The sequence below is a fragment of the Glycine soja genome, chromosome 5 (genome assembly GCF_004193775.1).
Source record: "Glycine soja cultivar W05 chromosome 5, ASM419377v2, whole genome shotgun sequence".
NCBI classification, from domain to species: Eukaryota; Viridiplantae; Streptophyta; class Magnoliopsida; order Fabales; family Fabaceae; genus Glycine; species Glycine soja.
The window spans coordinates 42,315,907-42,339,291 of record NC_041006.1 but is presented as its reverse complement, the minus strand read 5'-3'; the positions used below and the strand labels follow the sequence as shown (position 1 = coordinate 42,339,291).

The 23,385-nt window shown below is 33.0% G+C and overlaps 3 protein-coding genes across 3 annotated transcripts; 1 reads left to right on the top strand and 2 right to left on the bottom strand.

The window, feature by feature from the left end:
• Positions 1–505: 505 nt before the first annotated feature.
• On the bottom strand, positions 506–2,092 carry LOC114413536 (leucine-rich repeat extensin-like protein 6). The gene has a single exon (XM_028377995.1). It carries the CDS (start codon positions 2,066–2,068, stop codon positions 737–739), a length of 1,332 nt encoding a protein of 443 aa, XP_028233796.1. The 5' UTR covers positions 2,069–2,092; the 3' UTR covers positions 506–736.
• Positions 2,093–10,534: 8,442 nt separating this feature from the next.
• On the top strand, positions 10,535–12,756 carry LOC114413535 (putative dual specificity protein phosphatase DSP8). Its single transcript, XM_028377994.1, has 7 exons — positions 10,535–10,690; positions 10,767–10,984; positions 11,147–11,269; positions 11,482–11,575; positions 11,708–11,790; positions 11,881–11,970; positions 12,108–12,756. The coding sequence occupies exons 2-7, from the start codon at positions 10,787–10,789 to the stop codon at positions 12,366–12,368; spliced, it is 849 nt and encodes a 282-aa protein (XP_028233795.1). The 5' UTR covers positions 10,535–10,690; positions 10,767–10,786; the 3' UTR covers positions 12,369–12,756.
• Positions 12,757–17,927: 5,171 nt separating this feature from the next.
• On the bottom strand, positions 17,928–23,306 carry LOC114413533 (NAC domain-containing protein 75-like). Its single transcript, XM_028377993.1, has 7 exons — positions 23,071–23,306; positions 22,371–22,647; positions 21,844–22,021; positions 20,834–21,417; positions 20,007–20,279; positions 19,209–19,301; positions 17,928–18,642 (listed from the first exon to the last, which is right to left on the bottom strand). The coding sequence occupies exons 2-7, from the start codon at positions 22,494–22,496 to the stop codon at positions 18,550–18,552; spliced, it is 1,347 nt and encodes a 448-aa protein (XP_028233794.1). The 5' UTR covers positions 22,497–22,647; positions 23,071–23,306; the 3' UTR covers positions 17,928–18,549.
• Between the last annotated feature and the right edge of the window lie 79 nt (positions 23,307–23,385).

Genomic DNA, 23,385 nt, shown 5'->3' with positions numbered 1-23,385 from the left:
TAATTATCAGGGAAATTACATTTTCTGTTATGAAGAATGAAGATCATTGCTATCTATTTTTTTTTTCTTGACTATTAGTTGTAAAAGCCCTCGATAACTTTTTATAGGAAAACCATGTCCGGTATAGTAGGATTTAGTTATTAACCTGAAGAGATTTTAGTGGCATCATTAGTTATGTTAGAAATACTACTTAAACATTACCAGTTTTTTCACCCAATAACACAAAAAAAATAAAATGCCTAAGCTGTTAGGTTATCTGAATCGATGATACTTCTTTTGAAGTGTAAATTTATTCTCATTTTTATTCGCATTAATTGCTGTCTAATAAATGTCAATTGTGTTACATAGCTAGAGCGAACAACCAAATGAATGTAGCAGTTTGACAAGCAAACTCCTGGCAATGTTTTTTTGGACAGGTAAAAGAAAAATTTGACGTAACTTGCGTAATTTAGGTAAGTAGCCTATAACGTAACTATGGGATCAAGTTTCAGTAGTGACAAACAACACAAGCAATGAAGTAGGGAGTTGCCATAGTATTTATGAGGGGAACGAAGCAGAATACTGAATACACAATCTAAATTAAAAAGCCGTGGTAGTTGTACACCGATTGTGGCAATGAAATCAAGCAAGCATGCCACGTGACATATAAATTATCTTGTTTGTTAACACCATCAAATCAAGGCACATCTTGTATACCGAATCCACGACCAACGAACCTGTAGTAGCCGCCAATCCATCAGGGAGAAGAGGAACGTGAATTTGTGTGCTTAGACAAAGTTGCAGCGCAAACAAGAGGCTTTGGAGTAGGAATTCTAAGACAATTTAGACTACCACCAGGGATTATAGAGCACTCTGGTTGTGGTCTTTGCATATCCCTTCCAGGAATACAGTTATCCGAGAAATCAAACCCCACACTGAATAGCCTTGAACATTCCTGGCTCAGCCCAGAGAAGAAATTGTAAGCAACGGTTAGATTTAATAGGCTTCTCAAGGAGCATACCACTTCGGATAATTCCCCAGAAAGCTTGTTATGTGCCAAATTAAGAACCTCTATGTCTTGCAAGCAACTCATTGTGTCAGGCAAATGGCCCATGAGTGAGTTGAAACTGACATCAAAAACTTGCATCTCAGTGAAGATCCCTACTCCCTGGGGAATGCAACCTGTTAACTGGTTGTTAAGGAAGAGAATCTCCTTTAGTCTTGAACCCATGAAGCCAAAGCTGAAAGGGATGCTTCCGCTCAACTTGTTGTTGGCCAAGTTGATCACTGAGGCAGGTGAGTTTCCCAAATTGTCTGGAATTTCACCTCCAAAGTTGTTGTTGTTGAGGAATATAGCATCAAGTTTCTTGTTGAAGAGTTGATCAGGAAGTTGGCCAGAGAAGTTGTTGAATCTGAGGTCCAAGTAGATGAGGTTTGGCATGGATAGAGTGGCCATGGGGAAAGGGCCTGAGAGTTGGTTGTTGCTGAGGTCCAACTCTTCGAGTGAAGTGAGGTCCCTGAATGTGTCAGGAAGTGAGCCAGAAAACCTGTTGCTGTTGAGGTGGAAAAGTGTGATGTCAGAGAGCAAAGAGAGCTCTTTGACAAGAGTCCCTTGGAGGTTTGCATGGTTGAGATCTATTCCTGCAACAACAGAAGACTCAGTTGCTGCTGTTGTCACGATTCCATTATCATCCTCAGAGTTTGCACAGAAGACACCTTTGTAGGAACACACATTGGAACCAACCCAAGTATCCAAAATCTTCAATGGGTCATCAGTGATGGCAGATTTCCATGCCTGGAGTGCTGTGAAGGCATTCTTCAGGTTTGATCCAGTGGAGCCAGAGGGGCCTGGGCTGTTGCCAATGCCAATGCCAACACCAACACCAACACCCACACCAACACCAACACCAACACTGATGGCCCCTTTTGCTGCATTTGGATGGAGCAGGAGGAGGAGAAGGTGAAAACTCAGGATCCAGGTGTTCTCCATTTGGAGCTCAAGATACTGATGGAATGCTCTTGAGCTTGTCCAAATCAAGTTTCTACATTCAAGACATAAATGGGTTGGATTGGGGGTTGGGTTCTTCATTCACCATTTTCTTTTGGAATGACACATAAATAACTCACTTAAATAGTCACATAAAGTTACTTATTTTATTATTATACACTGGTTTCTTCTTGTCACTCAATGGTGTGAAAAGAAAAGTAGTGTTAAATTTTTTAGTGTTTACATTATAAAATGCTTTTGGGCTGTAGCTTTGAATAAGCACAGACGATGTTGACTTCTGTTGGATTAATATTTGAGGCTCTCAAACACCTACCAATAAAATAAAATTAGGATACAATCACGTGGTAAGCCCTTTAAAACATTTTTGAAATGTTTCTATATTTTAGTAGATAATAATATGATTACAAATTTGCACTTATTTTTAATTATGATTGTGAAATTACGAGACATCTTAAGTGATGGAGAGCATAATTTTTAATAAATGGACAACTTTTAGCATAACTTTTTTATATGTTTTTTTTATAATTATACTGTGACCTTTTAGTGTAACTTTTCGGGGCTACGACTACTCACATCGATATATCACATAACATTGAACAATTAATTAAAATCGGAATGGATAAAATGATCAGAGTAAATTACCCTTTTGTCTCTGAAAACATTAAGTGCCGTCAAATGGATTCTAAAACAAAGAAAATTATAAATAAATGTTCAAAATTATCGATTGTGCTATTTGAGTCTCTAAACTTATTATTTGTTGTCATCTTCACTTCTAAACTTAAGTGAGACGTGTTCCACGTAATAGTTAAATTAATGTGATTGACAATTTTCAGTTTTAGAAACTTTTTTTTTTTTTTTAGTTTTTATCTCTTAATTATCTTGTAACAAAAAAAATTCTTAATTTTATGAATAATGATTATGAGCAGTGAAGTTTTTTTTCTATACATTTTTAATACAATTACATTTATTCAAACTTAAGACGTGTAACAAAATTAGAAGAATTGTTGATGTATGCATTGGGCGGTGCAACTCTTAATATTTTTATTTGGATTTTTTAATATTTGGTGTAGTTCTTAATATGACCAAACATAAATAAAAATGTGTACATTATTTTAAGAAGATATAGGCTGTATATATACAGTTACTAGCTCATAAATTTAATGAAAAGCCGGTATATTGCGCAGACATAACCATCAATATTTCATTGATGTTACGGCTACGCTTCCCATTTAAATTAAAGATGGAGATAGCGATAAAGATTAAGAGAGTTGGTAAATACAGTATCTATTGCAGGGGATAAAAAGGCAAAAAATATAACTGGCTGTGTTGCTTTTATAGTAAGCAAAAACATGTGTGGTTATAGTTATTAGTAATTTTTTTTATCACAAATGTTAGTATGTTAATGGTTAAGTTTTGTTAGTGGAATAAATTCAAATTTAAAATATTTTTGACTAAGTTGATCTTATAACTCTCCGTCATTAAAAGTTAAGTAGAGCAAAATTAAAGATACTGATGCTGCTAATTAACTCTAGACAGCAGAGTAAAAAGATTGGGAGGTACCTAATTTAACTAAACCTATGTTTATTAATTAATTAATTTACTCAAAAACATATTGTGAAGTAAGAGCGAGTCATCTCCAATGTCATTATATGTATTGATTAATCTGTTTCTTCACACTTGGTTAAACTTGAAATAGACGCCAAGACTAGAGTACTGATTACTGACTGCAGCTTTGGGAGCTCTTTCAACGTTCTAGTCCTCTTTGATTTGCACAACATCTCTAGGAGCCTATAGCATAATTAACACACATAGGTTTGGTTAAGTTAGGTCACTTGAGAGGTTGAATCCTTCAGATTTCCACCAGCAATAAGGAGAAAAAAGCAATTGTAGCAGCGGGGCTGGTAGAGGGAATTCAAGTTGCGATAAATGGTTGCCAGATGGTAGCTACCAGCCAACGGTCGTGAAAAGTTGTGTCTTAATTTCTAGCTAGCTCTTAACTTTTCAATGCTAATGTAGTCTTCTTAAAAAAAACAAGCACTGCCCGATCAAACATTTCAGGATGTAATCAAAGACTTATTAGAGAATTGTCTTATAATAATCGAAATACTTTGACTAACTCGTGCTCCTTAAAACATCGTCAACCACTGAAACACATGATGGTGCAAAACTAATTATTGGTGTAACGGAGTTCGGGCAGGGTTTATTGCTTCATAGCAACTTGGGTTGATCCAAAGTGGAGTATATAGCGTTCTATTTTCAAATAATGTTGTATTTGAAATTGTATTCTTGTGGAATTCAATATTGTGCTGTAATATGTACAGTTCAACAAAAGTTAGTGGGACGCGCAGGGTTCAATTCCCTTGCCTAAATAATGGGAGAACGGTCCTGAAACCAATGATTAGAGGAGTGATCTTGGCCAACAAAGGTTATCCAATCAGTAAACATGATACTCATATCTTATAAGAACGTGAGTTTAAAACCTATTATCGAAGTCATGAACCTGTTTTTTGTTTGTCAATGTCATGAACTTGTTAAAAGGTAATGTATAAGTGTTTTTTAAACTTCGTAGTATGTCATAATTCTAATGAGCTCTCAAAATCTAATTCATCTAAACTTAAAATTTTCAGCACCATGAAAAGAAAAGGAGTGATCTTGGTGTGAAAAGGATAGGGAAGAAGAGCGCACACCATTTTGACCACTAATGGGACAGCTAGTTTCCAAGTTCCATGGATGGTCATGAACTATTGTTCCACTTCACAAGAAAAAGGAGGAAAAGAGAACCAATAAAAGGTGATCGAAAAAGTAGCCACCAAGCTTATAGTAGTACATTTTATAACGATGATGCTACCTACCAACCCACCCCGCAAAAACCGGCAGAGGTAGGACAAGTCTAATGCATGTTCTTAAGTTAGGTATTCATCCGTTAATTCATTCCAAATCTTACTTTAAGGGAATTAAACAGATGGAAAACTGAAAGTGACACAATTCCAAAGATAAGATTAAACTTGGAATAAGTCTCGGGGGTTGTTTATTTCAAATAAATCACCGTAACATAAGAATATTTGGCCTCTATCAATGGACTCTTTGCTTTTGACATCGATCCTCGCGTTCCATGTGCTATCGCCAATAGGAATAGGACTGCTGGTGTGGTCACCTTCTGGAATTATTGTAACATGGGTGTGATTAGACAAAAGTGTAGTACTTTAGTTGTGGTGTTCCAATCAAAATTAAAAGTTTTATTTTGCTAATTTGGACATTAAAGGTTAAAAAGATTCTAATTTTAACTAGAAAACAATATCATATAAACACTTAAAAAAAGGCAAATTCTGTCCTACCTTTAATTCTTGCCAAGGATTTTTGGGTTAGTTGCTTGCAATGCATAAATGTTTTCTTGCTTGGCCTTTACGTCTACTCCCTCCTCTCTTTATCTCATCCGAATGTTGGTGCCCAGCATTTGTATCATTGTAGGATTAGGACGGTTGGACGAATGAAAAGAAAATTAATAGGTTCCTGATGGATTCCTATGTTAATAGTGTAGCTGTGCAGAGAAAAACGACAACATTTAATCCAAATATCATTTTCAATGGGTTATTTATATTTTTTTTTATCAAATACCATCCGCCTCATTATATAAATTAGAATTCAACTACCAGAAATATAAATTAGAATTTATTATTATATAAAGTTTTACAAATTTCCCTCTCTTTACTATTCTTATTCACATTAATTTCTGTTTTCAAGTTTTACTATGCAACTAATGTTCCTATAGTGTACCTCACACTCTCACTCTCTTCTCTCCAACAATTTTCCTAATATTCAAACACTAACAAGATTTTAAACTCTAATAGCTTCGGTTATCTTTACAAAAACAAGTTTTTATCATTATTCTTTCATCTGGTACAAAGATTTTATCATTATTTTTTCTCTGTTTGTGAAGAGAATAAACAATTGTTCCTCCATTTAAATTTCATTTCTTACATTGCATCCACTCACTACTTATATGAGTTATATCATTCCCTTGCTTAGGAATCGTAAGTTTTTTCTTCGTAGAGGTGTTGAAGGTTATTTGTTAACCCTGCAAGTAGTGTCAACTTCTATCAAGGAGCTAATACCAAGTTACTTACAACATTAAGATATGTTAATTTTCTTTTTAAAACTTCAATTTTTGTAATTAGTAATTTGGTTTTTCATTTTATTTTCTATTTATAGCCAATGAGATTTATATTTATTTTCTCACAAAATGAGAGAGAAAACTTCATTATAGTTAGTTTTCTCAACTAAATTAATAGATACGTTTACAAATTTTATAGTGATAAAAAAGATCATTTAATATAATGTTAGAAACTAGGATTGATTATGATTATTTTAGGCTCAAAAGACCCAATCCACTCAAAATGGGAGTTACTATTATCATTATCAAAATTACTATTGACAATACCTAGTTTTAGTAAATGGCTATTCTCTCCTTCAGAGGTTTTCCTACAATTCCAATCCTTCTCCCTTCCTCTCTCACTTATTTTATTTTTTGCCACATGTTTGTTGTACAAACATGGGATACATACAAAATCTAAAACGAAAATATGTTTCCATTGTAAATTTTGTGCGTGAAAACCCATTTTCATTGTGAATATTGCACGCGGAAATGTGTTTTTGTTTTTTTAATTTTTAAAACTCATGATAGAATCATGATTTCGTTATACATGCATGGGGTGTGTACAAAATCTTAAACAATCCATTTAAGATTTTGTATGCGAAAACATGATTTTGTTGTAACTTTTTTATGTGGAAATGTGTTTGTGTTTTAGGTTTTGTACAAACCTCCTATACTATAACAGAAATACATTTTCACTATGACATGACAACTACATACAAAATCTACAATAAAAATGTATTTTTGTCATAGAATAGTGGGTGCATACAATATATAAAATGGAAACAGGTTCCCACGTATAAAATCTATAATAAAAATGTGTTCTTGTTTTATGTTTTGCCCACACACTCTTATACTACAACAAAAATATGTTTTCATGGTAGATTTTGTACACAACAATACAATAGAAGGATATTTTCATTGGAATGATATTTTTGAATATTATTAAAAAATTACCCACATTGGTGGTGTGAATAGCAATATTGGTAATGTTAATAGAAATACCCCTCAAACTTGACCACCCAAAATTAGACCCATAACTAGCCCTTTGGGATTCTGGTTCAGTTGACCTTCGGCTTTGGTTAAGGTATGTGATGGCTAGCACACGTATGTTGTGATTGAGCCTATAAATGAACCTAATTATCATATAGACTCAAATATTAAAAAAAAATGTGTGTATTTGGTCAATTCTTTAATGCAGAGGGAGAAACTGTTGTAAGAGAGAGAGAAGAGTGAGAAACTTTGCAAGAATGAAAGAGGTTTTTGATGCAATCAAACTTTCCGTTGTAGTCAAGAATGAAGGAGATTTTCGATGCAGTCAAGAGTGAGAGAAGAGGCGAGAATTGACCTTGCTTATGACCAGCACAAACTTTTCGATGCAGTCACCGGAAACCACCGCCGACAGCTGAACAAGTGCAGAGGTTTTCAGGAGAACATATTGCAAGAGAGAGAATAGTGAGAGAATGAATGAGGTTTTTGAGAGAAGCTGTGTATCCTACAAAGCAGAAAAGAATTTGAATTTTTTTCATAAATGAAAGAATTTGAAATGCAAATATTTAAGTTAACTAAAATCCCTTATCAAAATACTCAAATTTCAATTTCTTTTCAAATTTTTATCCAAACATCCTATTTAATTGAAAAGTAATTAAAATCCTTTAAAAAATTGAATTACCCTATTAAATTTCTCCATCCAAACATACTCTAAAGGAAATGGACAAATAAGATTTCATTCTTTCATTTAATTTTCTAATTGAGATAGCCTAAATATGCCTAAATTTATTTTAAATTTCAACACAATTGATCAATAAAACAATAAAAATGAACATCCGAAAAAAACAATATTAGATGAAATTATTGATTCATGCGTCAATGAATAATTAACTAACAATCCCTTTGTTATTTTTTTTTGTTATATCACCAAATGTCACACAAGTATCCAAATGTTTGGTGATAAATAAAATAATTATTTATACTCATATTAAATAAAAAAGTTGGAATAAAATATATTTATCTTGATCTTATTATCTTAAACAGATATATTTCATGGAATTATTCAACATAACCTGTAGTGATAGCATATTTTGCCACTCAATGGATAGAAACTAGCAAACGTAATCCTGGTTACCAATTGAATTGAAAATGATTATTTTTAAATGCGGTCCAGTTTAGAATTGGCTTTATTATACAAACACCTAATTTGTCACAGTCTAGGTAAATAGACGTTCTTCTTCATTATGGATGTACATCATTGCATATTAGCATTCATCTATGGACAAAAACAATATAGCACAGCACCTTCCTCCATAAAAGAAAATAATAATAAAAAAATGAATGTTCTTTTCACATCTCGATCTCTTTCTATATATATAAAAAAATCTGCACTCTTGTAAGATTTTTTTTTTCATTTATAAATATTAGATTGATTACCAACATTGGAATTATACCGTTCTTAAACTAATTACCAAACATCGGATGTATCCTTATTGAATTATTGAACTCAATTTGATCTTCATTAAAGACGGTAATTGTAACCGGATTCCATCTTAAAAATTCACCAATTATATTTTGTTTGGATTTTATCATTTTATTTTGAAAAAAAAAACATAAAACTTTTAGTAATATTTTAAATTTATATATTTGATATACAATCAATTATAAGAAAACTATATTATTTATCTAATAAATAGCCATATCAATATATTCAAAACAATCCATGACTATTTTGTTTGGCTTCTATAGACACAAAATTTTGTAATTATATATTTTCAATTAGATGAAGATCCTTCTTCTCTTGTTTCCTTATTTAACGGGATGATCTTGTGGGGACCCCAGTAACCTTGTCCTGCCCGGTAATGAAGTTTCCTTTTGTTTTGTTTAGTTCCTAACAAAAATAAAATAAGTCACTTTATCCATTAAAAGTACAATTGGGCTTATCCGCATATATAATAAATCTTTATAATATATATTAATAACTATCATATATAAATTTTATACTATCGTGTATATATAATAACAATGTAGCAGTCAATTGCATATTTTGATTTGTATAACTATATATAATGGAATTCTTAATTTTTCATTTTGCACATATTATTCCTTTGAATTGATTTTTCAAAGAACTTTATTTTTTTAACAGATTTTCTAAGAACTTGATCCTCTTTGCTTTCTTTTTATCTCCCCATGAATAAAAAAAATCCCACGTATGCATACGTTAAGTTACAAATTAATATTTAACCTTAATTAATCACTTTAGTGTTGTAAGCTAATTATTGGCTAAATAGAGATGGGATTATAAGAATCCATACTAATTTTTACAATATTATTTTTTATCCATCTCTCTATCATTATTATATGTAATAAATGTGATTGAGAATGAGAATAATTTCATATATATTATTTTATAGATATTTATGGAATAAAATTTAAACTTATTACATTAATAATTAAAATTAAATAATTTAACTATTTTTTTATTAATTAGTTTTTTTAACGAAAAGACCAAAAAGTATAAGCTACATTCATTTGTCAGAAAAATTTACGTTTTAAATTATGAGTAGACTCATTAATTATAATTACTATTTAACTGAGTATTTCTAAAGTAACACTACCTTCAATTTTTATTATAAGGTAAGATTAACTATTTCAACAGCATTAAAGAATTTGATTAATTTAATTAATAGTATTAAATTTACCTTAAATTAATATTTTTATTTTCAAAACTATCCTTAAAAGAAAAATAATATTTATAAAAAACAGTATATGTGTCTTAAAAGAGAGAAAAATGTCATTATTTTCACAATAAATACTATAAAAAAGGAAAAATTATTTATCAAAAATAAAATAAAATAAAAAATTATTACTTCAATATTATTATTTTATACAATCAAACTCTTTAAATAAAAATAATTATTTTATTATTAAAATATTATACATTTTACGTACTAAAAAAAATTAGATTAAAAAAGCACGAGACCATGACTCTCTTTCACACTATGTACGGTCACCCTTGCTTTTGACGCCAAAATGTAACTTGAGGGTTAGAATATCTTTTTGTAGGGATCTCCATTTTGAAAGATTATTTTGTCAAGTATTAAGAAAGGAGACACTAAAGAAAAGAGTAAAATATTTGACCATCTTTAGCCATCAACATAAATATTAATTATTTGTTTTACACACTAAACAGTGAAGATAATATCTCTACAAATTTTAGAACAATTAATAAATTAAATTTCTTGAATGACCTGCAAATAATAATTAATAATTTATTTATTATTTCATGAATTTGGACCATTGACTAATAATCTACCTAGTAAATGACACTTACTAAAAAGCACACCCTTTAGGCATGGTTTCCAGCAATAATAGAAGGGTAATTTTGTGGAGTAGCAAGGGCATTTTAGTTAAAGGACCTTCCACACTCTAGGAGTACTCTTTCTTATGATTTATGAACATCTCACCACTCTCAGCCCCCAAACTTCGTGCTTTTCTCTTTTTCCCATCGATCTCGTTTCTCCCAAATTCGAGTCTTCCTTCGTTTCCAAGTCAGCGTTAAGGTACGATTGCTTTTCGATTCCCTTCAATTTTCATGTTTCTAACCGAACCAAATTGGGATCGGTGTTGCGGTTTTAGGGTTTAGTTTGGCGCGTGCGATGAAGATCGAGGAATTGGACGATGGAGAGTGTAGTAGGGACCATGAAGAGAAGTTTGAGAGGCAGATTGTGAGCGTTGATGCCAAGAGAGCGTTGGTTGGAGCAGGTGCTCGGATCCTGTTCTATCCCACACTCTTGTATAATGTGCTTCGTAACAAGATTGAAGCTGAGTTCAGGTGGTGGGATCAAATTGACGAGGTTTTACTCTCTCTCTCTCTCTCAATCCTATTCATTTTCGTTCTTGATTAATCGTGGTTTTGTTGTTTTGAATTGTTGTATAACCCGTTGATGGATTTGTGCCTTGTTTGCTGATACTCGTAATTGAGGTTTTACTGAAATTTTGTTTGTTGTCATTGCTAGTTTTTGTTACTGGGCGCTGTTCCGTTCCCCAAAGACGTTCCTCACTTGAAGAAGCTTGGTGTGGGTGGTGTGATTACTCTCAACGAGCCCTATGAAACCTTGGTGCCATCGTCGTTGTATCGGGTCAGCAATATCCCCTTTCTTTTATTGGAATGTCTGTTTTTGCACTTTGTGTGCTACTAAATCCTACTTGCAGTTGGAAACTTGTCAAATCTCTGATGTTGGTAATGTGTGGTTTGTGTTTAATGGATACAGAAATAATAGTTTCACAATGTATTTTAGTATATTTGTTTTTAGGAGAAATAGACCATTGATGATATCTTGGTTTGTTTCAGGCTCACGGGATTGATCATTTGGTGATTCCCACCAGAGATTATCTCTTTGCCCCCTCATTTGTGGATATCAACCGGGCTGTGCAGTTCATTCATCGTGGGTGTTTTCTTTTCAATTTAATTTCGGGAAAGTGTGGGGTGTAAATGCATGTCTATGTGGTTCTTTGTTATTTTTTGGTTGTTGGTGGTGAAATATAGTCGTATGTGTATTTCCTTTGTATTATGGCAGAGAATGCAACTTGCGGTAAAACTACTTATGTTCACTGTAAAGCTGGTCGGGGGAGGAGTACAACAATTGTGCTTTGTTATCTGGTAAGTGATTATCTTTATGACTGAGTTGTACCATCATTGAAGGCTTCAAGGTGCTGAATGTTTTCCTTGCGGTCTACTTGTGTTTTCTAGGTTGAATACAAACACATGACGCCTGCTACTGCCCTGGAATATGTTCGGTCTCGAAGACCTAGAGTGCTACTAGCACCGTCACAGTGGAAGGTATAACCAAGTCCTTTTTGTGTGTCCCCTTCCCTCTACAAGGCTACTGATTCAATGCAACTTTTGTAGTACTTTTTTTGTAATTATTTCGTTCCTCGGCATTTGGATTCTGTAATTTTTGCTTGCGTTGTAAGCAGGCTGTTCAAAACTATAACAAGCGAAGGCCTTCTCCTTTACCATACTCCCCCTCTGGGGATGCAGTACTTATAACCAAAGCTGATCTTGAAGGCTATCATAGCACAGGTGATGCTGGTATGGAACTGGCGATAGTTCCTAAAATGCTGAAGACTAAGCCCATGATTGCAAGATTATCTTGTCTGTTTGCATCCTTAAAAGTATCCGGCAGTAGTGTACCAATGACCAGGCGGTTGCCGGTTTCTGAGTCACGTGCTTGCTAAGTCATCTTGATATGCTGTCAAGCAGGTGGCCTGTACAGAAGATGATGATGAAAATAAGTGAAGTTTGATAATTTCCCAAAGTCGGTACAATTGTGTTTCATGAAGAGAGGATGCATAGAAAGAAAGAAAGATAGGAGAGAAGGTTTCTCCAATGTTGTGTTACAGGTTAAGAGGAACATGTAGTTTCTTGTACATATATTTGCCTTTTGCATGTTTGTTAATCGAATGGAATCCTCGTGCAAGTTAAAGCATTATTTATGTGAGATCAGGTGGTGACCTAATGTTTACTTGTCTTTACTGACACAAAACCATAGCCAAATCACCTACCTAATTTGTACCCCGAATACTATGCAATATTGTTGTCAAACTCCCGAGTTAACCAATTGACTCTCAAAAGTTTTCAATTCTAGATAGAGAAAATGAGTTAATTCTCAATTAAACTCATGGATAAATTCAGTAGACTTTTTACTTGAGTCGAGAAGAGTCTTTAGTTTGAAATCAAATTCAATGTTTTACCCCGATTCACCCTAGTGATACTGTTTTATGCTACTCTTCCATTGTTTTTGACTGGGTTTGACTGGTTTAGTTACACCTTTGATTTACATCAACGCTTGGTCCGGACTAATGGCTGATTAGACTCGATTGAACCTAATAATAATAAAGGAAACGGTTAAACTGGCTTCTACAGTCGAGCCTGAAATCAGTAAAGATAAAATTTGTTACTGTTGTTGCTCAATGGTCAACATGTCAATTGGTTGCTGCCCCTTAATTGATCCTCGTGTTTCTGCTTGGAAATTGGAATGATTGTGAAAATATTTCAAACTTTTTTTGGTCAGGAAACTACTCACGCTTGCGCTTTGCTGTGACTAAGTTTTATTTTTTTTGGGAGTTTGGAGAGTAAATTTATTTCAGTGATATGTTTGATTACTTTCAAAATTACGACTAAACATGAAAATTCCGTGCCATGATATATTTAAAATAGTAGTTATTAGTGAAACAAAGAAATTAAGATTTGTAAAAAGCAACACTTGAGTTACTTTTCCAAACTTAAGTTTTCACTTAACAAATTTTAATTTAAGCATTTATTACATCTTCCTGCTGTATATCATGATGTGATGAATCAAGCTAATTTTTTTAATAGTGGGAAATTTAAAGAATTTAATTAGAATATATTAATTATATAATTGTAAGATTAAATTTGTAATTATTTTAAAAGTAGTATTTATGCTCATATTTAATTAGTTGATAATGTGAATAGTTTTTCATAAAAAATGTATAAAAATTAAGCTCGGTCAAATATATATTTCATTCCAAAAATTGACAACCAACCATTTCAAGCAAATGACAAGACACCCGAGTCATTATAGCCACATGTATGTGGAATGGAGCATATACTGTCAGGCATCAGCATCTCCAAATGATTCCACCATTTCATTGGGATTGAGAGGTAGATTCATGAAAGAAGGATAACTAAACAAAGTTCTCATGAACAGCGGCAAGAATTTATATTCTGGATTAGTGGGCAGTGTACATCTTAGCATTCGCTCCAAACCATGCATTTGCCCGCGCTAATTTGGGCCTAAAATATTATTTTTAGAAACTTAAAACAAATAGAAAGGTCCAAGATCTTTTTTTTTTTACAAGAAGAAGATGCATAAACGCAAATACTATTTAGGGATATGCAGACAAAAAAAACTTGCACTTGAATGATAAGGCCTAAAGTTAATTTTCTTTGTGTAACTTCCTCTACAATATGTTCGTTTTTTTGGTCCATAAAATAAGATTTTTTCTAAAACAGCTCTGGCCTCAACGTATTAGATTACTATGTACACATATTTGATTATACCTTTTCTTAATAGAGTACACGTTATGAGGCAAAACTAACTGTTAAGATCTTTGAAACGCAGATTATGATACTCATTAAAAGGAAGCAATATTTTTTTCTTCCAAAAGGATTATGTTTGAACGAAAAAAAAATTGTAGCCTTTAAAAAAAATATAAGCATGAAATAATTTTTAGCATTTCTGAAACCAATGCAAGTTTCAAGCTGGCCACTGCTAATATGATGCTGTTCCTGCCAGCATTGCTGAAAGTTTGAATAGTGAAATATTATAAGTCCGTTCCTATATAAAAAAAAAATTAAGTGATTTCCAAGAGAGAAAAAAATTAGAATACAAAATAGAACACAGGACAACAAGTCACAGTGATCGCTAATTAGAGAAACAATAATGATTAAAGCTTTCAATTCAAGTAATTATTAGTCAATTAAAGATCGAAGACAAATTCAATATAATCTTTAACATTTAGTCCCTTTTTCTAACTAAAAACCCTAAATCATTCTATGTCTAACCAAAATAAGCATTAAAAATGAGAGTTTTACAGGATTACACAATGATTAATATAAGGTGTGAGGACTATTTCCTCGAGCACTAATCATGATTTCCTGTGGATGACATTGTGTGTTTATGGACGGTCAACGAGCAAGAATTTAACCTTCATTGTCTTGGCAATGGGAGTCTTGTTGATGATTACCTAGCCCAATATCCCAAAGCTTGGATTCTTTCCCTTGTGAATCCAATGAGGTCCCGAGTGAGGAATTAGGTCGTTACTGAGAATGCTGACTTTCTGAATTTCTCATAGATTAAAATGTGTGACAGGTGCCTATGCATGAAGTATGAAGCGAATCCCTTGATTTGCTATATTTGTTATTAACGAATTATGTTCATAATCCTACATAAGCTTTGGTTTCTAGTGAGAAAATTTCTCGAGTCATAAAGGACGTTGGGTTATGGTCAAATAACAAATAATTGGACTTAGTAATACTATATAAGCTTACATATATATTACTTAATTTATTTGCTTACACGAATCTAAGTAGGCTTGACGGGCCAGAACAGTTTCTAAAATGGCTTAACAAAATACGTGCGATTCAACATCTCTACAGGAGAATGAAAGCACAAACTTAAAGTAACCAATTGGTGGGGTCTGTGGAAGAATCTGAAAAAGGTCGATAAGAGCATGTTGTTATATTCGTCCTTGCACTACCACCATTCCTCCTGCGACTTCTTTACGGGACCAAATCTAAGGCATACCAAGAAACCATAACATTGGTAGTACACTTATACTCTCTCCATATATATGCTCCTTTCAAAAGCATCCAAAATCTTCCATAAAGCCAAAGAACTGAATATCACCTTTTTTGATCTTCTTTAAATTTTAAATTATAGAATATGAAAACGGATACTTCCTCTAGCTTGTTAACTTCGTCTTAACTCATTCTCTCTTTTTTATTGTTTATTTTAAATACAATATCAATCTAAGAACAATAGTTTAAAGATTCTCCTAATATTTGATTGTAAGATATCGAAAGCTATAGGTATCGTATCTTTTACACGATCATATATAGTGTAAATATATAAAATGGGATGTATAATTATAGTGGGTTGTCTTTCTCTCTCCTATATATATATATATACTGAGAGGAAGTATATATGGCTAGCTAGGAGTTTGGGTATGGTACGCAGTTACTTAAAAAGAGTAAAGTAATAAAAGAACCGAAAATGTTTATTCTTGTCTTCTCATTCTCTATTTAGTCCCGTCTTTATTCCCTTCAGAAACTACTATGAAATTACCCTTCTTTCACCTTGAGCTTATAGCTTTATTGCATGCATGTTCCTTTAAGTTTAAAGCATTAATTAACATGCATGCAAGTTACTCTTTCTCTCTCTAAGATGAGATAAGCACATCTTTGCTCTAATAATTAATACACCAGGAAAAGCTCGAATCTAATTCGGAATAAAGCAATAAAGATGTGTCTGCCTCCTAGTATCACTCTCTTTATAAAAAACCAAATAAGAAAATTAAGAGAACCTCTACTATAAAATGTCTAAAGCTCAAAATATTCAATAAGAAATTGAATTTCCCTCCTTAATTCCCTAAATATGGCGGACACAAAAGCCGTACATACATGCCTTTAGAAAGTAACGTGCAGCACTGCAGCTTCGCGAAATCATTAATTGGTAGAAGTTGATTAATCATTTTCATAAGTGGTATGTGCATGCAATTTAATTAAAACATGAAGGGAGAAGGAAAAAGCGTTTGTGTATACGTTGCGGTTCAAACTTGAAACACACAGAGTACTCTTTCGTCAATTAAGGGACCCATCAAAACTAAAAGATCTTCTTGAAACTCATCTCCTAAAGTAAAATTTCTTTTTGTGTTAGGCAAACATCAGCACAAGTAAAAGCTCTAAAGGAAGCAGCGATATTTACTGCAGATTTCTTTACATGGTCATGGCGCAAAGAAAGCGTAGACGTGAATGCATGACTGGACATACAAATTATTTTAATTCGTTGCATCCACCCTCTATATATTCACGTGAAGTACTACACTGATACTTAACATAACGAGTAATCTATGAAATTATGAAAATTTAGCATATATATGGATAGAAGATAATATATGCAATGTTTATGGGTAAGAGAATTCTTTCTACTCTGTAATTAATAAAATTCTTTGTTGCTGATAAAAAATAATATGAAGCATATATAAATGGCAATATATAGTTTATGTTTTGTATTTTTGCAAAAAACTAAATCATAATATTAAAAGCAAAATCAGCTTATTTACGAACGTTACGTTGGTGTTTTTTTGGCTATATATGTACATGTCATTAAAGTGTAGTTGTTACACACAGTCACACACCACTTTTTAAAATGTATGATGGTGAATTGAGCAAAATGCGTGTGATAAGTTATATACCTCAAATCTAGTGTGAAATCCGTCCCTTTCTGTTTCATGCTGTTCTCGATCGCTTTATTTTTAGGGTTATATATAGTATAAACGTTAAGCTTATGCTCGGAATCAAACATTTTATAATTTACTTGATTTGATTAATAAATTAAATAGTTTAGTTATAAAATTATTAATTACGAATCGATGATTTGGATTTTATTATTTTAATCGTGTTTAAATATATATTCGACTGGTTAAATTTTTATTATTGAATTGACATTTTCCCCTTCATTTATTAAATAATTTAATATATTTTTATGAATGTTAAAAATTTCATAATTTTAAATAAGAAAGATACATAAAATAACTAAAATTATTAATTCAATTTAGTTCGTCTTTAATATATTTAAATGGTAATTAATTTGGTTCCTCAAAATTTATGTATACTTAATTTAGTTCTTAAATCAATCAACTCTATGACATCTTTAATTCAAATATATCAACCAAAATGAGCATCTACCTGCTGTATTTTATGACAGGACCAACAATTTGAATTCTGAATGAAGGCCACGAGTAACATAAACTTGGTCCTTGGAAATCTTGCAGCGCTAGCTTGAGGTTCCCCCTAAAGTTCTCGATAGTAAATTCTAAAAGAGAAAGCAAAAGTTATATATGATTCCTCTCTGGCCTTTAAAAAACGTGGAAAGAAGTAGAAAGTGAAACCCGACGACAAACATTTACTTTACAGAACATTAATAATTAAGGAGAAAAAATGACATATATATGAGAAAAATCAATGGTTCAAATTAATTATTCAGTAAAATTGAAAAATGCTTTGTCGTATGAAAATTATCTGAATTGTTTTGTGTACAAGCTAGATTCTCAAACGATATACTTAATTGTTTTAATGTAAAAATCTCACCTCATCTTATCATAATCTATAGAATACCAAGCTAATTCAGTATGTGGCACGGGCAACAAGGTGGTCCTAAGTTTGCTCAATCTCATTGGTATATTTCTTGTGTAAAAAATAGGAAAAGTGAACTAATACAAACATCTTAAAATAATAAAATAATATGAATGTATAATAAGAGAGAATGATACTTTCATCATATAAGTGATGATTTTTATGCAGCAGGATGCATTTAACTTTGTGTCTTTGGTCGTTCTCCCTCACCATATGTGTCAGGAGTGAGAGCAGCTTTGCCATTTCTTTTCTTTTTCGTTTCCTTCCAATTTGTTCCGTTGCACACAGTAGTTATAGTTCCTCTGAGAGCCACCAAAGCTTATCATAAACTTGCACCATGCATTGGAAAAAGAAAGAAAATGAGCAAACCATGGATCTGATTACTTGGCTTTTTGTTGAAGCATTAATGATGACGACGATGATGTTGTCTTGTTTGTGGTTTTTTTCCCCTTCTTATTCTCTATTTTTTGTTTTCTCCTCCTACTCACGATGATCCTGCATGTTGCCAGGGTCTGGCCAGTAAGAAGAGTACTTCAACCATTCAGCTTCTTGTGGGTTTGTAATGGATGACTCCTGCAAGGAAATTGCAGTTAATGAAAAAGATTAATTAGGGTTTGTTTTGTTAAATGAAAATTGGTTGGCTCTTGCTTTTCCATCTCATATAGTCAAAATTAAGTCATTGAGCATTTCTTTCCTAATAAGGCCAGGAATGAAAAAATCAAGATATTTTAAATCACTGCCACCTTTTCCAATTGTTCCTTCTTATAGCAAAAGATTAAAATTTTTAAAGAAATATTCAACATTAGGAGCAGTGTTTCGATGGGAGAAGATGTTAACAGAAGCTTTTCTATGGTGTAAAGAAAGATACTCTATTGTTCAGATATGCAAACATGATTAGAACAGCATAAAGTAATAAAAGATGAAGGTACTGCAATTCAAATAAAAATAATTGAAATACTTTTTCTATTTCTCTTTATCACATCCATCATGTTCTTACACATTTTTCTCTCTTCTCCTATCACTCTTTGTTGGAGAAGAAAATTTTCTCCACTGTTTATTCTTGACCCTCTTTCCTGTTTCCCTAGTCCCATTATAGCAACAAAGTTCATATATTTCAGAGTCAAAAGGTTCTTAATTACCGCTTTGATATCAGTTGAAGTGCACCCCATGATGAGTTCCTCCAAACCAGACGCAGACCTTCCTCCTAGTTTATGATGTTGTTGCTGCTGTTGCTGGCATGTGGATATACATTATACGTTAATTCTTTTAAAAAGATAACAATCAAATTCAAAGACCACATCTCAATCATCATTGTTGAACAGCAGTCCAAAAGCGAAAAGACAGTTTCATGCTCGTAAATTAGCAAGCACTTATAAAAGTTTTCTCAGTTAATGAAGCAGCCTCGTGCACCATACCATCCAGAATCAGTCTATTTTGGACTTAATTCAGCACTTTTTTTTGGGTACTTTGATTGCACTACCCAGACTACCATTTCCTTTTTCCTACTGATTATGAACATCTGCTATATATACAATTGTGAGTAATATTCTTCCTAAAATCCTTTCTTCTTTGCCAAATGTGAATTGAGTCAGTCTACCGACACCTTTTTTTTTATATATATATATTCAGTCTATTATTTAGTACCTATCTATATTTAGATCATCAAAATTAAAGGAGAAAAATGAGTAAACCATTACTACTAAAATTGTATGCGTCAGTTCCCTAACTTTATTTTATTACTTGATTTTACAAAATATCATTCACTTTAACCGTTTTAACTACATTTTTATATAAAATAGAGACTAAAATAATAGTAGTTTTGTAAATTCAAAACTAAAGTGAATGATATTTACAATTTCAAAAACCAATGTGAGGATTTACTCAAGAAAATATTATAAGCAACCAATAATAATGAACTGTGGTTTGGTGGATGATACCTGGAAATTTTCATTTTGGAGCATTATCCTGGAGACATGGTACGAGTTGTCGTCTAGGATGATGGATGCATGGTGAAAGGGTGGAGGAGAGATGATGGTGGAGATTGGAAGCGAAGGACTACTGATATGGAAGGCTGTGGTTGCAATTTGTTGGTGCGCATGCTGATTTTGTTGTTGTTGTTGATGATGATGTGCTACATGCCGTTCATGTACTTCATTGCATGACCCTGATGCTTGCACTTCTCTTGCTGTGGAGGCTTCTCCTATTCCAACCTGCAATGGTCATCATCAGAAATTCTAAACAATCAATCACCAAATATGGTTGATCAAACTGGCTAGCTAGCTATCTAGTCTTTTCAACTTGTTATCTTTTTCTTTTCTTTTCTTTTCTTGAGCCTCTCGATAGCTCTAACAATCAACATGCATGCATGTGACACAAATTAATTCATTCATCAATAATTCAATAACATCAAAAGTTATCTTTTTAAGGTGGGTAATAAGCAAGCGGTGGTTGGCTGACGCTGATTTATTGTCAGGCCAGGTCCATTCAATTTTTATGCGGATTATGCAAGCAATGGTTATGTCAACGCCTTCCCTATAACCCTTTTACGTTCTTTCACCTTTTTTGTACAGTTCATATTTACCAAACGTATGTTCAAATCAGGCAAATTATATATATAGTAAGAGAGTCTTTTTTACATGAGAGTAATTAAAAAGAATAAATCTGACTCGCACAATATCTGCATGTAATGTAAGTGAAACATCATGTTCATTAATTGCTCTTAATTAAGAAAGTTGCCTATAAATTAAGATAAAAATGTTTGTACCTCATCGAAGCCTTTTCTGAATGGGATGAAACCAAAATGGTTGGATTTGAGTTGTTGAATGTCCAAGGAAGTGTTGAAGGTTGTTATGGGAGGGACCCCAACAACAGCAGACATTTCATCTCTGTGAGTAACAATTTCCTTAGAAGAAGAACAGCTGCCACTTCCACTGTCTCTTCTTCCATTATTGTTGTTAGGTTGTTGTTCTCCACTTCCTTCACCGGTTGTGGCACTTCTATCTGACCAATTGCATTGCCTCGGTTGTGTCTGGTAGAATATCTTTGACACCACAAGCTCTCCCTCTTTCTCTTCCTCGTGCTGGCCCATATGGTACTGGTGCATCACCCAGTTGGTCTTTTCGGGTTTTCTGTTCTTCCCGAAGTTGGTGTATAGCACTAGAATTTTCTTGTAACCCTTTTGTTTCCCATTCACCATCACGGGTCTGGTTTTACCTGTCTTGTGCCACCGGGTTTCCCCTCCTTGCAAGTCGCATTCGTTTTGAATCTTTCTCCTCTTTCGTGTTCCTGTTGTGTATGCCTTTGAGGGCCTGTGGAAGAAGTGTCTGCTTAAGCCATCTCTTGTCACTCCTGATCGAAAAACCAAAATCAAAGTTAGGTCAACTTAGGTGAACCACATGTAATACAAAAAACTTTTGACCAAGTATCTAAGTATTGCACAATTATCAAGGCAGACTTTCTACTGTTAAATATACACTTGTTAAATAAAATAGCTTTTATGTTTTCACTGGAGATATATGTTCTTCTCACTCTAAACATCCTGAGTGGAAAAGTGAGAGACTATTACTATTTTGTTATTGAGAAATGTTAATATTTTCATTTTTAACATACTCATTTACTTAAAATTTATTAAAAAATACAGGTTAATATAATCTCTCATTCTTATCTGAATGAGTTTTACTGATCATCTTATAATTTCTAATAAACTTTAACTAGTAAAAGAAAGTATATTATAAAAATTGTATTGGTAAGACTTTTTTTTTATTATATCACAACCTGGAAGTTTCTCAGGATGGGTGTAACAGATCCCATCTTCTCCTTCAATAGTGGGAATGAACTCATCTATGAGAGGGTGTGATTTCATATTCTTTGCCTCTATTTTGGCTTCAAGATGTTCTATGAGTTCTTGGTCTGTTGGATCAAACTTCACTCCCGCTGGTAGACCTAACCAGTCCTGCCGGTCCCATTGAAATTCAAATTCAAATTCAAATTAAAACAAGAAAGCAAAAGGGAGAGATAAGAAGAAGAAGAGTATATATAAGAGAGAGAAAGAAATTAAAGAAAGAAGACGATAAACTTTAGTAATAGGCTAAGGCTAATTAATAGGTAACGGAGAAAAGGGATACCGATATACATATGTGTACAGCATTAAATTAATTGAACTAGTCCAATTAATGATAGACCAGCCGTAAACATGTGAATATGGTATTCTTTTGTCGTGTGATTCTTCTTCATATTGTCAAAGGCTTTTTGTTGAAGGCAAGAATATTACTGATATTTAATTTTTTTTTCTTTTCCCGTACCGGCTTCCCTTCAAATTTGTGACCACAACCGGGGCACTGTTTAGATCCACACAGTTGATGCTCTTCAAGCTTGGCATCTATGAGATCAGAGCTCCTAACACAACTCAAGTTGCTGATCTTATTCATGGTGTGATGGATAGATATGATGCTATTGCTATCCCTCTTGATCAAACTTTATGAGGCCTTCAATTGGATTTCTCTTACTTTGGAAACACAGCATCTCTCTCTCTCTCTCGTATATAACAGGAGCTTGATTGAGATCAAAACAAAAACTTTCCTAAAATATCAAGAGAAGAAATTGGATGGCATGTTACAATCATAGTCACTAACTTGAAAGAGAAAATAAAAAAAATTAATAATAAGAAGTGGGATTTGGCTTTCACAAGTTTATAAATTAGCCATCAAGAAATAGATGGTTGAACAGGCGATGATTCAATATAATTCAGAAACTAGCTAAAGAAGAATACCAACATATAAACACTAATTAAGCAAAGAATAAAAAAATAAAAACCTTGAGTATAGACAAAAGGAAAAAAAATTGAATGTATTGTTTCTCAAGCATATGATGTGGCTAGCTATTTCAGGGAAAAAATCAAATCCATAGCAATAAATTCTGCAGAACATAAGGATGAGAGTGTGAAGAGAGAAGAGAAAGAAGGAGGAAAAGAGGAAACTGTTAGAATACGGTTGAGCTATAAACCTGCTTTAGCCATGGAAAACAGCAGAATTCCCTCTAGCTAGCTAGCTACTTTAACTGAAGCTCAGTGAGAAAAATAAATAATAAAGGAAAAGTTGTCTTCTTCGAACACACACAGCAACTTTTCAAGGCTTTGCTGATTTATGAACCGCATGCATGTAGGCGGTTTATGTGAGAAATAGAGAGAGAGAGAGAGAGAAACAAAGAAAGAAAACCCGGTTCGTTTTTTTCTAACTAAAACAGCTCTCTCCTCTATCATATCTTACTTACATATTCATCCTAATATACTGTAGCCACCCTACACCTTTCTTTCAGCCT

Bases quoted from the DNA above. Each gene is read 5' to 3' on its own strand.
- LOC114413536 (XM_028377995.1), bottom strand. From the start codon at position 2,068: ATGAAGAACCCAACCCCCAATCCAACCCATTTATGTCTTGAATGTAGA.
- LOC114413535 (XM_028377994.1), top strand. From the start codon at position 10,787: ATGAAGATCGAGGAATTGGACGATGGAGAGTGTAGTAGGGACCATGAA. The intron at 11,576-11,707 runs GTGGGTGTTTTC...GTATTATGGCAG, and splicing joins GGCTGTGCAGTTCATTCATC to AGAATGCAACTTGCGGTAAA. The intron at 11,791-11,880 runs GTAAGTGATTAT...TGTGTTTTCTAG, and splicing joins CAATTGTGCTTTGTTATCTG to GTTGAATACAAACACATGAC.
- LOC114413533 (XM_028377993.1), bottom strand. From the start codon at position 22,496: ATGAATAAGATCAGCAACTTGAGTTGTGTTAGGAGCTCTGATCTCATA. The intron at 19,302-20,006 runs GTATCATCCACC...TCCACATGCCAG, and splicing joins TCCAAAATGAAAATTTCCAG to CAACAGCAGCAACAACATCA. The intron at 18,643-19,208 runs GTAATTAAGAAC...ATTTCCTTGCAG, and splicing joins CTTCAACTGATATCAAAGCG to GAGTCATCCATTACAAACCC.